At 41.9% G+C, this 16,593-nt stretch overlaps 1 protein-coding gene across 4 annotated transcripts in view; it reads left to right on the forward strand.

Moving 5' to 3' along the window:
* The window catches only part of PLEKHG7 (pleckstrin homology and RhoGEF domain containing G7), a 69,238-nt gene that overhangs the window by 31,202 nt on the left and 21,443 nt on the right, over window positions 1-16,593 (forward strand). For all 4 annotated transcript variants that reach the window (XM_051846537.2, XM_070052695.1, XM_070052696.1 and 1 more), the window contains 6 exons: window positions 2,913-3,008; window positions 3,553-3,654; window positions 7,146-7,259; window positions 12,622-12,796; window positions 14,887-15,002; window positions 15,366-15,459. In XM_051846537.2, coding sequence (XP_051702497.2) covers window positions 2,913-3,008; window positions 3,553-3,654; window positions 7,146-7,259; window positions 12,622-12,796; window positions 14,887-15,002; window positions 15,366-15,459 — 697 coding nt within the window. The remainder of the gene's footprint in view (window positions 1-2,912; window positions 3,009-3,552; window positions 3,655-7,145; window positions 7,260-12,621; window positions 12,797-14,886; window positions 15,003-15,365; window positions 15,460-16,593) is intronic.

Genomic DNA, 16,593 nt, shown 5'->3' on the forward strand with positions numbered 1-16,593 from the left:
CCATCTACAAGTGGTATATTTATGATACCTTTCCTATAAATGACATCCTTGGGGTTGTACATTCTTTCAGCCCTGATCTGATAAGGCTCAGAGAAGAGAACTCCTAATAGAAGAATCATAGGACAAGAGAAGGAAGGGAGGAGCTTCCTTCCAAGACCACAGGGAAGAATGAGTCACATGGCTCCCGAGATTGTTTTGAGTACCGGTTACTATCATACACAGCTGAAAAGCACTATGTTGGGAGGCCCGAGTTTCAGCCCTGGGTCTGCCTCTGACTTGCCATGTGACCTTAGGAAAATCTAGCCCTCTGTATTCCAAACCAGAGATTGGTGTTCTGTAATGGTCCAGACAGGAAAGATTTGAGGCGTTGTAGGCCATATGGTCATTGCTTCAACTACTCAATTCTTCTACTGCAGTGCAAATATAGCCAGAGATAATACGTACAGGAATGTGCATGAGTGTGCCACAATTAAATATCATTTACAGAGGCCGGCGCCGCGGCTCACTAGGCTAATCCTCCGCCTAGCGGCGCCGGCACACCGGGTTCTAGTCCCGGTAGGGGCTCCGGATTCTGTCCCTCTTCCAGGCCAGCCCTCTGCTGTGGCCAGGGAGTGCAGTGGAGGATGGCCCGGGTGCTTGGGCCCTGCACCCCATGGGAGACCAGGAAAAGCACCTGGCTCCTGGCTCCTGCCATCGGATCAGCGCGGTGCGCCGGCCGCAGCGCGCCAACCGCGGCGGCCATTGGAGGGTGAACCAACGGCAAAGGAAGACCTTTCTCTCTGTCTCTCTCTCTCTCACTGTCCACTCTGCCTGTCAAAAAAAAAAAATATATCATTTACAAAAATGAGTGGCAGGCCACATTTAGCCCACAGGCTAGTTTGAGAATCTCTATCTCCAGCTATAAAATCGGATGACAGTTGGATTTCTGGCTATCTCTTAATTTCACTGGGATGATCAAATTGCTTTTCTCTGAAATTTATCAATTGCTATACAAATGTCAGTCGTATTTTACTTAGAAAAATTTAAATTACAGAGACAATCTGTGAGAAAACTGAAACTTAAGGACTATATCAGTTAGAATGCTTATAAGACCAGGTAACAGAAAACTAGTTTAAACAGTGCAGGGTTTTAATGTCTCATGTGACTCTAAAGCCCAGAGGTGGAAGAGAATTCAAGGTTGGCTTGATCAAGAGATTCAAAACCTAAAACAAAATCTCTTTCCAATTCCCATCCCTGCCTTCCATGATATTAGCCTCATCCTATGACTGCTTCTGTTGTAGCCACAAAGTGGCTGCTGTCCTTGAACTGAGAGAGAGAGATTGAGATTCTAGTACTCATACCAGAAGCCTTAAGATTCATTCTGATTGGCCTGTCTTCCATCACATGACCATTCCTGAACAGACAGACTACTTGTACTACACAAGTGGACATGCTGATTGTCTTAAGGCAACCAAGCCCACCCTGGGAATAAGGTCATCTTGTCTCTTAGCACTTGCACAGCATGGCAAGAGCAGATACTAGAGTGAAACTTAGGGGTCTGTTATGGAGAGAGAGCACTGAAGTTAGAGGGTAACCAATAAATGAGCACTGCATAGCACTAACCACTGAACTACACTGCTTCCTTATCCCAGTGAACAGTATAGAACATTCCCTTCTACTGTAAGCTGCCCAAGTTTTTTAAACTGGCATTTTCTGTTTAAGAAAGGGCCAATTAGGGTTTATTTTCAAAGACTCCAGTGTATTTAAGGTGAATGTATATTTCCTTTTACATAATTAATGTGAATGCCCCAAAGCTGTTTGTAAATTGAGAACTTATAAATATACTGGAGGACTATTTTTAATAGCAAAAAATTCTGTAAAGCAAAGAGTTTTACAGCAAATATATATATATATATTTCTTCTAAATGGATATGATTTGATGAACACTGTTTCCTACAATGAGCAGTGTTAAATGCTTGGCTGTTGATGGATTTCCAGAAAACCAACACTATATGGCTTTGGGAAACTAAGTCCGTGCTTTACCACATGCAGCCTCTACACAGCAGCATCAAAAATACTTGAGAACTTGTGAGAAATGCACATTTTCATGCATCGACTCAGAAATTCTGGGGTTGGGGCCCAGCAAGCTCTGGCCTAACAAGACCTCCAGGTGCTTTGGATGCCAGTTCAAGAAACATTGCACTAATGAAATAATACAGGAAAGCTACATATCTAAAACTCATAAAATTCTTAAAATAAGTGGTCACTTGGCCCCTTTGAATGTCTTTCCTCATATATGCAAAGAATTATAAATACCTTTCTTATTTTAAGAACCCCATCTCTCTTCAGTGTATTAGGGTGGGGGGGGGCAGGTGATCTGTAGGTGAGGACTGTAGTTTTTTCTTGATTTGCTGTTTGGTTCCCATGTTGTGTGAAAACATCAAATTGAGTAGTAACATAAAGACACTCATAATGTTTTTAATATTAAGTATCTTTAGTCAAATCAAAACATTTTACTAGTGGTCAGATACTCAACATCAATTTTTAATTCCTTGAAAGCAAAGGACAGCTGGGTCTTTGACAGAGGAGGGAATAAATGAGAATACTACATGAATGTTGTTTAGCTGTCAAGTTAGGGCTGTGGCAAGAAAAGACACTGGGATTGCTTAGCACTATGAGACTGAGAAAGCCAATTTAAGCAGATTATGCTCAAGAGGATATTCTTATGACCCACATAACAAACAACAACATTTCTGATTTCTTCTGTGAAGCCTAAGCTTCATTATATGTGGCTGTATTCAGTACAATACTTAAATTTGAGAACAGTAATTTCTATATTGGTTTGGAAAGTTGTATTCAGGTTTACATTTAATGTTCTTATAAAAGGTTTCAAAATTTAAAAACAAAGTAATGCACATTTGTTTTTGTTTAAGATCTTTATGAATACACTAAAATATCTGCAAATTCATGAATATCTCCTGGATGTGAATTTATGGAGACTTTTTGCAAACCTGGAGGAGTTAACTCAGGTGAGCCAAAATAGAAAGATGCCAGAAGCCATGTTTTCAATTCCCCCTGAGGATCATGAACATTCCTGTTTAGTCTATGCCCTATATGCCATATTCCATAAGTCATATTCCATATCCCATCCCCTCATGATCTTATGGCCAAGGGTCCAGGCGAACAAAAAGTCTGGACATCCATTGACATCTTTGCAATACATCTTTGTAACAGATTGCATTTACTGGTTAGCATTCAGTTTTCATATTCCTATGGCTAAGAAGTAAACATATTTCTATGATCTCCATCATCTTCATCAATTTCATTTTCCTATAAATTTCTTTTTCCTTACATATATTATGAATACATAATATCGTTCTTCAAGACAGAGAATAGCAACAAGATTTTATTTACAAGAAAGCATAAAGGAGAGTGGAGGAAAATCAATCTTTGAATTTTGCTAGGAGATACACTGAAACTGGGAAACATCTGTAAGGATATTTGAAGTTCATCAAATTTTTATTTCTTAACCTCGGGTGTGTAGCTACTCGTTTTCTTCTTCTCTGGCCCTAGACAAGCCTGGGTTTTGTGAATGGTCTTTTTGGCGTCATGAAGGACTATCTAGATGCTGCTGAGACTTCACCATCAGTGGATTTCATTTCTGTGCTCACAAAGGTAAACTCCTTCTGGGAGATCTCAATTCCCTGTGATAAATTCACTCATCTCCCAGGACAGTTGTTTATATCTACGATGCTGTGTGTGTGGCACACACGTGTGCCTGGGAAAGTTCTACCACCACCCTCCCATAAAGGAACCATTCTTTTCCTTGCCAATCAATTTTTTTCAAAAATAGCATGCAGATTCTGCTTTCCCATTGTCACATCTCCTGTCACAAAAATCTACGTGCCTGGAAAAGTCATCTCCACGTCTGTTTTTTAAATGACTTCAATTCAAAGCAATATTCACAGCAGTGGTTTTGTATATGCTAATTACAAGGTTCGGTTATTCTAATAGAAATGCCAGACTCTCATTAAGGAACAAAATAAGCCTTCAAATCCATCAACATCCTTGATAATATTTCTGCGTGTGAAACAAGGAGAAAAGAGAAAACCTGAAGCCTTAGTCTGTTAACTGTTGCGTGTTTTTCTGAGCCAACTGAGGAGGCCCCTGAGAAGGAAACACAGAGTTAGCAAGGTCGGATAACTTGGTGTTGGCCATACAGCTAGTGGGCGGTGGGCGGTAGAACTGGATTTCTAAGCCTGACCATTAACAACTCAGTCTCAGCCTCTTCTCTGCTGCCTTGCACTTAGGACATTTCTCAAGCTTATCAGTGCCCTGCAAGAAGACCTGCCCCTTACATCTGAGTCTTCTCAGCCAGCTAACACTCCCTCTCAAAAACCAACCCACATCATCATCTTTCATGACTTATTTTTTAAAAATTATTTTAATTTTGCTGTTTATGTGGTACAGTGTGATAATTTATGTATTCAATAGGTGATGATAAAATCAGGTTCGTTAATTTAACAATAACTGTATTTTTATGGCATACAGTATGACATTTCCACATATGCCTAATAGGTATTGATCAAACCAAACGAAGATTTCCCACTCTTTGTTATTTCTGTTTTTGGAGCCTTCAAGCTCCTCTCTTCTATTTGTTTACAGAACATGTAATGGGCTACCGTGAGCTATAGTCACTTCACTATGACATAGAGCATTAGAACTCATGACTGTGCTTTTGTACCCGTTATCTAATGCCAAAACCTAACATTGTCCTCCATGGCATTTTGTCCTCTGAGGCTCAATAACAAAATATTTTTCCAAGTTTTAATTTTTTTTAACACAGATGGTACATACCCTTTTTTTTAAAAAAAAATATGTATTTACTTGAAAGAATCACAGTGATAGAAGGGGTTGGGGAGAGGAAAGAGAAAGATCGATCTTCCATCTGCTGATTCACTCCCTACAACATCCGGGGTAGGCCATGCTGAAACCAGTTCTTCTGGATCTCTCATGGGGAGGCAGGGACCCAAGAACTCAGACTACCTTCCACTACCTTTGCAGGTGCATTAGCAAGAAGCCAGATTGGAAGTGGAGGTGGGACTCCATCTCAGGCACTCCAATGGGGTGTCCCAAGCAGCAATTCAACTCACTTCACCACAATTTCCACCCTTATCTGTGGTTTCATTACCATCACTTCCTTTAATGCCTTTTTAGGTTGGATCTACTTCTTCTATTCACTGTCATTTTTATATAATAAGCAAGCGTGTCTTCCTTCTCCGATTCCACCACACATGACATTATTGGAAATCCCTTAATGGGAACCATGATGCATTGCATTAGTCAATAAGTCTATCAATTGCTACATAAATTTTGAAACACAGTAAACAGGTGCTGTGATGTTGGGGGTAAAGCTGCCGCCTGCAGCGCCAGCATCCCATATGGGCGCCAGTTCAAGTCCTGGCTGCTCTGCTTCTGATTCAGCTCTCTGCTATGGCCTGGGAAAGCAGTAGACGATGGTCCAAGTCCTTGGGCCCACACCTGTGTGGGAGATCCAGAAGAAACTCCTGGTTCCTGGCTTTGGATCTGCACAACTCCAGCCGTTGTGGCCATTTGGGGAGCGAACCAGCAATGTAAGACCTCTCTTTCTCTGCCTCTCTGTAACTCTTTCAAATAAATAAATCTTAAAAGAAAGAAAAAATACAGTAAACACCATGGAATCCTAAAAGTTCTTTCCAAAAGTATTGCTGAAGAAAAAAGAATAACAGTCATTCCCAGGGTCACTTACCTACAACAAAGGCATGTTGTGTGATATGCTCAGTTTGGTCTTTATACATAATGAATATAGGTACAAACATTGACAATCTGCCTAATCCTACAAATGAATTTGAAGTGGCTTACAAGCGTGTAGTCATACAGCAAGTTAAAGACATTAAATAAGAATAATGAAGAAAATGGAGTTCAATGTTAGACTGGGTAAGATTACCAAACAAAATACATGCTACCAAATTCCGCACATTTCACAGGGGAGTTCCAAATGTCTGCATTTTAGAAACCAGCAGAATGAAATTTACAGATATTTTTGAGGAACATTTGGAGAGAAGTCAATACCAATATAAGCTTAACATCACCAAGCTGGGCATGGAAACAAGCTGATTTGTTATTAAGTACCATGCAGGTGTGTAGGCCTCGATAAAGCATTGCCAGAAATAGGCAGGTGAGTTTAATCAAGAATTCCCTTTGTGTGTGCGCGCATGTGTGTGCGCATGCGTGTACAAATAGGAACAGTTCATTCCGCAGAGGGAAAAAACAAATTCACCTGTGAGTGTGGGCAGCCCCACACTGAGAAATAGCCAGCCTGAGTGGGCCAACGAATTGCTCACAAACCAGAGAGAAGAAAACCCACAAGCTGTACCTGTAACTGTGAAGGGCCTTCTGAGAGCATGAGTGGGAGAGTGGCAAAGGCCCGTCTGGGCTCGCGGCAGAAAGCGGTTTGTCTGAGAAAACTCCGCGGTGGAAAGAGTGAAAACGATAGCAGGAACTCCAGGCGAGGCCCACTTAGAAAAGAGAACTCACTCCCGCGGTCCACCTCTTTTTATAAAGAAGGGGGCAGACACCCAATTGGCTGTGCGCCCTGGTCCCGGATGTGACAGGTGCATCTTGGAAAGGTGGGCGTATCAAATTGATAGAGACAGCATTACATTGCAGCAGTACGGGAAGCCTGACTTGCCTAAACTAACTCCTTGCTTATTTATCCCAAAAAGATCATCTAAACAGAAGTTTTTTTAAAAATATTTATTTATTTGAAAGGCAGAGTTATGGGGGCAAGGGGAGGAGGAGCGAAGGAGGGAGGAGAGAGAGAGAGACAGAGAGGTCTTCCGTCCGCTGGTTCACTCTTCACTTGGCCACATTGGCTGGAACTGCACCAATCCGAAGCCAGGAGCCAGGAGCTTCTTCTGGATCTCCCACGTGGGTGCAGGGGCCCAAGAATTAGGGCCATCTTCTACTGCTTTCCCAGGCCACAGCAGAGAGCTGGATGAGAAGTGGAGCAGCCGGGACTTGAACCGGTGCCCATATGAGATGCCAGCGCTTCAGATCAGGGCATTCCCCGCTGCGCCACAGCAACGCCCCCTCCCATGCACTCTTCTTCTGCTCTTCTCTTGCAGTATTTCCGAGGCAGCCTCTGTCAGAGCCACCAGACCTACTGCCTGAATTACTCCGCTGCCATCTTTTATCTTGAGAGCCTGCGGCAGAGAGATGACTTCGGAATTTATTTAAAGGTAAAGTACCTTTTACTTTTCTTTTCTATTTTTCCTGAGATTCCTTAGGTATAACAGGTACTGGGCATTTTTACACCTAAATTAAATGGAAAAGAAGACAAATAAATAATCAACAATATATTTTAGCTAAAAATCTGCTTTCATCATAAATACATCATTCCTTGCATACTTGAGAGCTTTTGCTTTAAAGAGCTGGATCAGAAACCAAGTAAGCCAGGACTCAAACTGGTGCTCCAGTGAGGAATGTTGGCGTGGCAGGCAGCAGCTTCTCCTCCCATGCCATGACACCATCCCACACTTAGCACTTTTAAATGGTACCTGTTTGGAAACACTATCTCTGATGCCCCTGCTGAGATTTGGACTGGGGCTTTAAAAATGCTTCATTTGTTCAGTGCTTGGTTTGTGGTGGAAACTGGTGTGTTGTAAGGAGAAAACTAGAATAAGAATCTAAGATTTGTTGTAACCAGAAGTTTGGCTCTTGTACAACTTGGTCCCAGTGACAGCCTATTGGACAAAACTTGGAGCACCATTGACACTGCACTCTACACAAACAGTGCCCCGAGAGTAGGGCAGAGAATGTCCTGTGTGTGTTACGCTGGGAATTGTGCTGCGTGGCCACTCAGGGTCCCAAAGCACTGGAACAAGGAATTTCCTTGGGGGCTTCAGCATTTGCTAATAAGCAGATTTGGAAGGAGTGTTCTCTGACTTCCCTAGCTCCTTTGACATTTCCTGAGACTGACATATGTCTTCAGTCCTGTGCCAGGCCCTTTTGTATAATCCTGAGAAAATGGCCCAAGTCTTTCCAGAAAACTAGCAGCTGCTGGAGGATCGTATCAGAGCCTTGGGAGAAGAGGCAGCCACACCTTCTGATGACTTAGCTGTGACTCTATGGGCCAGGAAGCCTGGATGAGGACAGAGGAATGAACCTGAGGAAGAGACTTGGTCCTATTTTTCAACCTTTCAATGTTTTCTTTACTGCCTGATTTTAAAACTGAAATTTCTTTAGATTTACATATGTATGAATTATCATGTTGGATAATGTCTTACCCTGATCCTGAGGGAATAGGTTCTTGGCTGGGCTCCCAAAGTGGAGAGAATCCCAGTCCGTTTCTGTCATTTCCAAAGTAGGAGAAAGATGAATTTAAAAAGGTCCAGCCATCATTTTTAAGTCATCATGGAAAATCCCATATCAATGGAGATTTCTTAAAACAATTTTATTTGAGCCCCTTAGGTCTTTTTTCTGTTCCGCCAAACACGTTGGTTAATTCTTAAAAACAAAAGTAGCCTCCATTGATCTATACCCATTAATGCAAAGACATTTCATGTCCTTTTATGATAAAGGTATGCTTTGCCTTCCCTAATGCACATGAAAAAATAATGGACCCAAAAACCCAATAGACAGATGAAAGAAAAACTTACAACTTTACTTTTAAAATTGTCAGTTAACATTCTTTTCTGAGGCTTCCCAAAACCTTAAAGCTTCCCATATCCTTGCCTGGATAATTTATTAATTATCTGAATTTAATGATTATCTAAATTATTCACTGTTGATGATTCTTATCTGATGAAAACCTGAAGGCTATCGGAGTGGTGCCAGCACCCAGAGCAGGTTCTCCATAGCATTGCAATGCGAGGTGGTAGCTATAGTGGCTGGACTGTGTGTTCTGAAGGAGTCCCTAGCTGCTGCTGAGAGATCGGGTGCTGGATTTCCCAAGCCGCCCCAGGAGACCAGCAGGTAGCAGTGGAAGGTCAGCATGGAAACCAGCACAGAGCTACAGCCCTGCTCCCCTCTCATTCTTTCCACTTGTTCCTACTCCCAGCCTTTCCACGTCTGCAGCCCCTGCTTTCGGGCCCATCACTCCCAACCCCAATGAGAACCACAGGCATCCGGAGCCAGATGAGAACATGGAGGTCATTGAGTGCCCCCCTCCACTTCACAGAAGGGAATGGGGTCCTGGCGCCTGGCTTCTGGAGCCCCATGCATCATGCATCTTGTGCTCACTTTTGTGGCCTGCCTTGTTGATGCAAGGGAGAGGGGAGGAGTGCAGTCAGCAATATTTCTGTGAAAAAGAGCCCTGCATATATTTGAAAGAAATGTTTTGATAAGTGCCTAATGTGGGAGGTTGATTCCCCACCCAAAGTTATGGATGAGCTATAAAAGGCAAGGACAAATTACTAAGCAGGAAACCAGGAGACAAAAGGGCAGGGTTTTTTGGTTTGTTTTTTGCAGGGGTGGGAAAGTGGCAAATGAGCTCTCTCTTTCCAAAAGAGAGATCAGAACCAGAAAAATCACAGGATGGTTATGAGATGGGATTTTATTCTTACCTAGAATCTTCAGGAAAATAAATCCATATTCCTGCAAAACACTTGGTCTGAATAGGTTTACAGTGGAAACTAACATAGGAAACTGGTCGTGGGGTTGCAATGGCCCATGCTGTTCAGGAAGAAACACTACAGAGAGGCTGTTCAATTTACAATGGGGTTATGACACAGTAAACTCATTGTAAGTTGAAAGTATCTTAAGTCCAAAACACTCCCAATGCATCAGACATCCTAGCTTCACAAAACAGCACTCTGTGGAGTGTGGGTTACTTCCCCTAGAGATAGTGGGACTGCCTGGACATTGAACTTGCTGCTGCTGATAAAGGATCATGCTGGTTATCACTAGTCTGGGAATAGATCAAGTTTCAAAGTACAATTTCTTCTGAGGTATACAGGTTTTGCATCACATTAAATTTAAAATATCACAAATCAAACTATCGTAAGTTGAGGACTGTCTGTATATGGAAACAGAAACAGAGGAAGTCATTAGAATCAGCCTCTACAAATTTGTGAGTAACCAGAGGAGGATTTAGGACTTCCCTGGCCATTGGCTAAGTGGGGGAGGGGGGGGGGTTGGGGAGGTTGAGGCAATTGTACCTTGATCTCAGAAAAGCTGGGGTTGACATTTGAGCATAGACATCTTTGGGAAAACAGTAGGAGCCTCCCGCAGTATGTCTGGTCTACCTTAGGATGGCAAAACAAAGTAGATAAACTGGATTTAGACTGCAAATGGAAAGCAGAAAAGATTCACTGGCCTGCATCTGGGAAATACCAAGGGTAAGGGCAGGACCTTGTCATAACCAATTTGGCTGCTGTGACAGAGTACCATAGTCTGGGTGGTTTACAAACAATGGACATTTGCTTCTCACAGTTCTGGAGGTTCGGCGTCTGAGATCAGATGCCAGTAGGGTCATAGTCTGACGAGGGCTCTTTTGTGGGTTGCATTTGGCCACCTTTTCATAGTGCCCTCACATGGCAGAAAGAGCTTAATAGCTTCCTGAGGTTGCCTTTACAAAGGCGATAATCCGATTTGTGAAGGCTCTATCCCGTGACCTATCACCTTCCCATGGTCACACCTCTTGGTACCAGCCAATTGGAGGTTAGGATTTTGATATATGAATTGTGAAGAAACACAAACCTTCAGTTCTTATCAATACTTTGAGAGCTGACCCTGTGATCCATTGGGTGTGAGTGGGCGGGTTAAGAGAAGAGGAAGAGAACTTCTCTTCCTAACACTTCCTGATGTGCCTGTCTGCAGAGAGCCCAGCGCTCACCTCCACGTGTTATGCAGCACTTGTATAAAACAGGGGGCTCTTATGTTTAAGGAAGTCTCACATTCAAGGAAAATATCCCAGCAAATTAAAAAAAAAAAAGTGAAAACTATTCTCATGTTTTCTTGTGTTTCTCAGGTATCATTGCTGCAACTCCAATGTGTATCCCATAGTGTTACTTACAAAATGCCTTTCCAGTCTTCCCCAGGGCTTTCACATCCTGAAACTACCTCTTTTTCCAAACCCCAGCTCCAAACTCTCCTTATTGAAAACTACGTGCTCATTACTCTCCTGTGCCTCTTTGCTCTGTATCACACACAACAACTTCTATTATCACTTTCTCTTCATTTTTGATCATTACTTCATTTCTTCCCTACAAAGGAGCATCCAGGAATCGACCCAGTAAGCTGCTTTTCCTATGTACTCCTCCAATATTGATTCCGAGTTCTCCTAACTGTGCATAAGCTGTGTTATAAAAGGGTACTACAAAAAGCTTGTTGAAAATAGAATTAGGCCGGCGCCGCGGCTCACTAGGCTAATCCTCCGCCTAGCGGCGCCGGCACACCGGGTTCTAGTCCCAGTCGGGGCGCCGGATTCTGTCCCGGTTGCCCCTCTTCCAGGCCAGCTCTCTGCTGTGGCCAGGAAGGCAGTGGAGGATGGCCCAAGTGCTTGGGCCCTGCACCCCATGGGAGACCAGGAGAAGTACCTGGCTCCTGCCATCGGATCAGCGTGGTGGGCAGGCTGCAGTGTGCCGGCCGCGGCAGCCATTGGAGGGTGAACCAATGGCAAAAGGAAGACATTTCTCTCTGTCTCTCTCTCTCTCTCACTGTCCACTCTGCCTGTCAAAAAAAAAAAAAAAAAAAAAAAAAAAAAAACGAAAATAGAATTAAAAGGCCGGCACCACAGCTCACTCCTGTGGCGCCGGCACCCCGGGTTCTAGTCTGGGTTGGGGCACCGGATTCTGTCCCAGTTGCTCCTCTTCCAGTCCAGCTCTCTGCTGTGTCCCAGGAAGGCAGTGGAGGGTGGCCCAAGTGCTTGGGCCCTGCACCCACATGGGTGCACTTCGGATCGGTGCAGAGCGCTGGCCGTAGCAGCCATTTGAGGGGTGAGCCAACGGAAGGAAGAGCTTTCTCTCTGTCTCTCTCTCTCTCACTGTCTACTCTGCCTATCAAAAAAATAAATAAAAATAAATGCAATTATCTTTTAAAAAAAGAAAATAGAATTAAAAGATAAATTTATTTTGGCATAAAAAATTGAAATCCATGCATACTGTGGAGTCTTATTATTTTTCATAATGTACATTTTCCATGAAATATTTTCTTTTCCTTTTTTCTCTCCTATTTTTCTTGGTTTTTTTTTTTCATTTTTTATTAAGAAATTTTTTTCCTTTGGTATTTTTACTTTTTTTCTTTTTTTTTTCCATAAACGTTTTGAAGATCTTTGGTATAGATGGTGCTGATAACTGCTGCCTTTATCACTATTTTTGAAGGTAAAACATCTCAAGAAGTCCCCTTAATACTTCTTAACCACATCTAAGAATCCCATATCAGACCCTGAATTTGGCCCAGGTAGGTAGATGCTTGATAAAGACAGATTAATGTGGAATTTTCAAAATTAAAGGCCAGCCTACAGCTTGTAAGTTGTCCCAAGAAGCTCACAGGTGCATCCTGTTATTACTGAATAAAGTCTCCAAGAACTTGTGTACAGGCTTCTAAGTACCATCACAGGAGAGGTTATATTCTGATACGTTCTACCTTTGCCTCCCCCAGTGGTGTGAGCAAAATGAACAATGCAGACGGCTGCACCTGCCTGAGCTACTAGTCGCTCCACTGCACAGGCTGACTCGATATCCCTTGTTGCTGAAGAACATCTGGAAGAGAAGTACAGACCCTACTGAGAAAATCATGATCTACTCCATCAAAGAAAAAGTGGAAAAGTCAATCCGTAAGTCCTTGAGATGAAGGAGCATAATCAAAGAGTTGGTGGGCCTGTGATTCCTGGGAATTATCTGGGTCTCCATCCAAGAAAATAATTCCATTGACTTGAGGTCATGACCCTTGGAAGCATGGACTCTACTTTGAGAGCATTGTAAATCAAACACACACAAAACAATAGACCCAAGTCACATCCTGGTTTACCCTAAGAGAACTCCAATACCAGGTTTACACAGGACATGTCTGTCCCCAATGGTTTTAGAAGTGAGTTCCAGCAGGAAAAGTTTTATTTCCCAGATGATTGAGGGCACTGGAACATACATAGTGAACTCACACCCAAAGCAAATAGGAGCAAACAGTATGGAAGGTCTATTCAGAGGATAAATTGTCGTTCATGATTTTTAAATTATTTGTTTTCATTTTATTTGAAAGACAGGAATGGGGGAGTGCAGAGACAATGAGAGAGTGAGACATAAAAAGAAAAAAAATCTTCTATACACTGGTTCAATTCCCAAATGCCTGCAGTAGTCAGGACCAGATCAAAGCCAGGAACCCAGAAATCAATCTTGGTCTCCCACATGGGTGGCAGGGACCCAAATGCTTGAACCATCATCTGTAGCACCCCCAGGGTGCACATTAGCAGGAAGTTGGAATCAAAAGTGGAAGCAGGACTCGAACCAGGGCACTCTAAAATGGGCTGTAGATGTCCAAGCAGCATTTGAACTGTTGTGCCAAATGCCCTCTTCTCATTTTTTTTAATCACTGAAATTCAGGAACAATATAAAAATAGTGCCAACTACAAGCTCTAGAGCTAAAACAAAGGGATGGGGATTGTGCAAGTCCTGTGATGACTTAATTTTTGTAGCTCTGATTTCAAATCAGTGAATTGTTAAGATACTTTAAATAAGCAATTTAAGGGCACCTCAAACAGTTCAAATAAAATGGAATTAAAAGATGAGGTTACTTTGGTGCAAACAAATTTGAAATCCACCCACACAGGGGTCTTGGAAGAGTTCATGGAAAATGTGTATTATGAAAAACTTATGCATGGTTTTCAAAAAATGTTTACACCAAAATAAACCTATCTTTTAGTTCCATTTTTCACAAACTTTTCAAAGTACTTTCACATGTTGAATGAACCTAAAATATAGTTTGGCTCCTGGGACAGTGAATGTCTCAGAATGATGGCTGTGCATTTCAGGCGTGGAAAGCCAAGACACTGTGGCAAAAAAAAAAAAAAAAAAGCCTATATGTAAGATCTCTGTGAGTGAGATCCCAGTGGAAAGAATGGGCCATCAAAGGAGGTACCTTTCTCTGAAGAGAGGAGAACTCTTACTTTGCTTACGGCCTTGTCTAAATAAGGTAGGAGTTTGTGAACTCAAAAGGCTTCCATAGCCTTGGCAGCTCATGACAAGAGTCTCAGATGATCACTGATGTCATAAATAAGAGTGTCAATTGTTAAATCAACAACAGGAGTCATTGTGCACTTGCTCCCCATGTAGGACCTCTGCCCTTAATGAGTTGTACTATGAGAATTAATGGTAAAACTTGTCTTCAAACAGTACTTTATATTTTGTGTGTCTGTGTGGGTGCAACTGTTGAAATCATTACTTAAAATAGAGTTGATCTTCTGTATATAAAGATAATTGAAAATGTATCTTAATGAAGAATGGGATGAGAGAGGGTGTAGGAGGTGGGACGGGAGTGGGTGGGACGGGAGTGGCGGTGGGAGGGTGGGGTATGGGGGGGGGGCTAGAACCACTATATTCCAAAAATTGTACCTATGAAATTTATATTTATTAAATAAAAGCTTTCTAAAAAATAAAATTAAAATATGGGAGACAGCCAACTAAAAATTAAGGAAAGTAACCTTTTAAACATTTTTATACTCTATCTTAACGAAAAGATCTTTTGCACTCATAAAGTTTGTTGTGAAGATACATTTATCTAAAAATCAGCAACATCTCCACTTTCACTTCAGTTTGTTAAGATTACAATTAGTATTTTTTTTAAAAAAATGATGGCTCTGGAGAGTGATTAAAATTTATGCTGCAATGTCACATGCATCTAAAAATATGTTGGCCCTGTCTTGTCTTTCAGGGGATCTTGAAGGAAAAGTGAAGTGTCTTGACAATTACCAAAAATTTAGACAACTACAGGAGATCATAGTGTGGCCCCCACTTTGGGATAGAGATAAAAGATTTTTCATTCCAGAGGTATAAAAAGGTTTGATTATGACTCATACCCTCCCATTCCCAAAGTTTGTTATTCAGGTGGAAATATAACAACCTAAGGAACTGTCCACTTGAAGAATAAATCTAATTTCATGAGCCAGAAATAAAGCCTTGGTCTTCCGGCATTGCACGTGGGGAGGCTGATGTCACTTTGCCATCCTCAAGCTGGGCCTTTGGAGAGCTGTTCCCATCCTTTCCCATCCACATGTTGACGTTCTGCTGTTTCTAAATGTCCTGGGATTTCTGAAGTCTCTAGACAGAGCTGATTGCCCCAGCTCCCTCCGGCAACATGTTCTCTTCCCATCACCAATGACTTCTCTCTTATTTTCTCCCTTGTTTTCTAAGTGTCTGAAACACATTTTTAAAGAACACATGGCAGAAAACATCTTGTCACCAACCAACAGACACCTTATCTATGAAGGAAAATTAACTCTGGCAGGTAAATAACTGTTTCTTTTTAAAACCCAGCGTCTTTACTACCTTGTAACTTGTTTATTTGCTGTTAATTGAATGGTAGGAGGAACTGTTTTTGCTTAGGTCCCAGGTAATGGAGGATGTGAACCAGGGAACATCTGGCTTGAACAAAGACCTCACAATGTAACTAGCTAGGTGCTTGCCATTTTCTCTCTGTAAAATGAGATACATGTTTCTTTTCTCACAAGATTGTTGTTAAAACAATGTAAATGAAGAATTTAGCCCAAGGTCAGGAATATAATAAACATCTGGTCAATGTCACCTATTGTCACTAACATCATTTCACTCCTCCAATGAGCTGAACAGTCAAGCTTTCAAGTGTTTCTTGAGAACCTGTTAAATGCCATGCATTGTGCTAGGTACAACAGATACATGAGAGGTCTTCAAGAAATGCATCGAAAATACTTATTGTGAAAATACGATGCAAGGTTCTCAACGTTTTTTTCATCAAAAGTAATCATATTTTAATTCTACTGTCCATAGACTTTTTGAAGTACATTTTTAAATGCTCTGGAAAGAATGACTGACACATAGTCCATGTTTAATAAATAATATGAGGATAAAAAGGGCTGCCTGCAACATAATTTGTAATCATTCATTTATTCTTGTCTGTATAAAATCTTGACTGGGCACCTACAATGTGTGAAACCCTGTGAGATGGGAGCTTGCCTATTTATAGTACTGAGAGAGATGGTGGTAGGGGCTGGGGAATAATCTTTATGCCACACAATACTTTGCAGGGTTAGCACTGAAATCAGGGTAGGATATAATCCCTACCTGGCAAGTGTCATACAGAGAAGATGGATATGTCTGGTGTTTGATATCAAAGGGCTTTTGTATGCCCTTTGACACAGAGAGGTTGTTTAATACCATGTTACAGGTGAGGAATCTGAGGCTCAAGGTTATCTGGCAGGTAAATGGCAGTGTTCCAGCTCCAGCCGGGCTACTCAGCCTAGCAGGCTTCCTAAACCATAGCAACTACCTTGGAAACCAATAAAGGGACCCAGGCAGGAGACTGCAGACAATGAGAAGTCACTGAGTTCTCAAACAGATAAATGATAGGCTTAAAGTGGTGCTAAAGAGAGTGTTTGGAAAGCAG

The sequence above is a fragment of the Oryctolagus cuniculus genome, chromosome 11, assembly GCF_964237555.1.
Source record: "Oryctolagus cuniculus chromosome 11, mOryCun1.1, whole genome shotgun sequence".
NCBI classification, from domain to species: Eukaryota; Metazoa; Chordata; class Mammalia; order Lagomorpha; family Leporidae; genus Oryctolagus; species Oryctolagus cuniculus.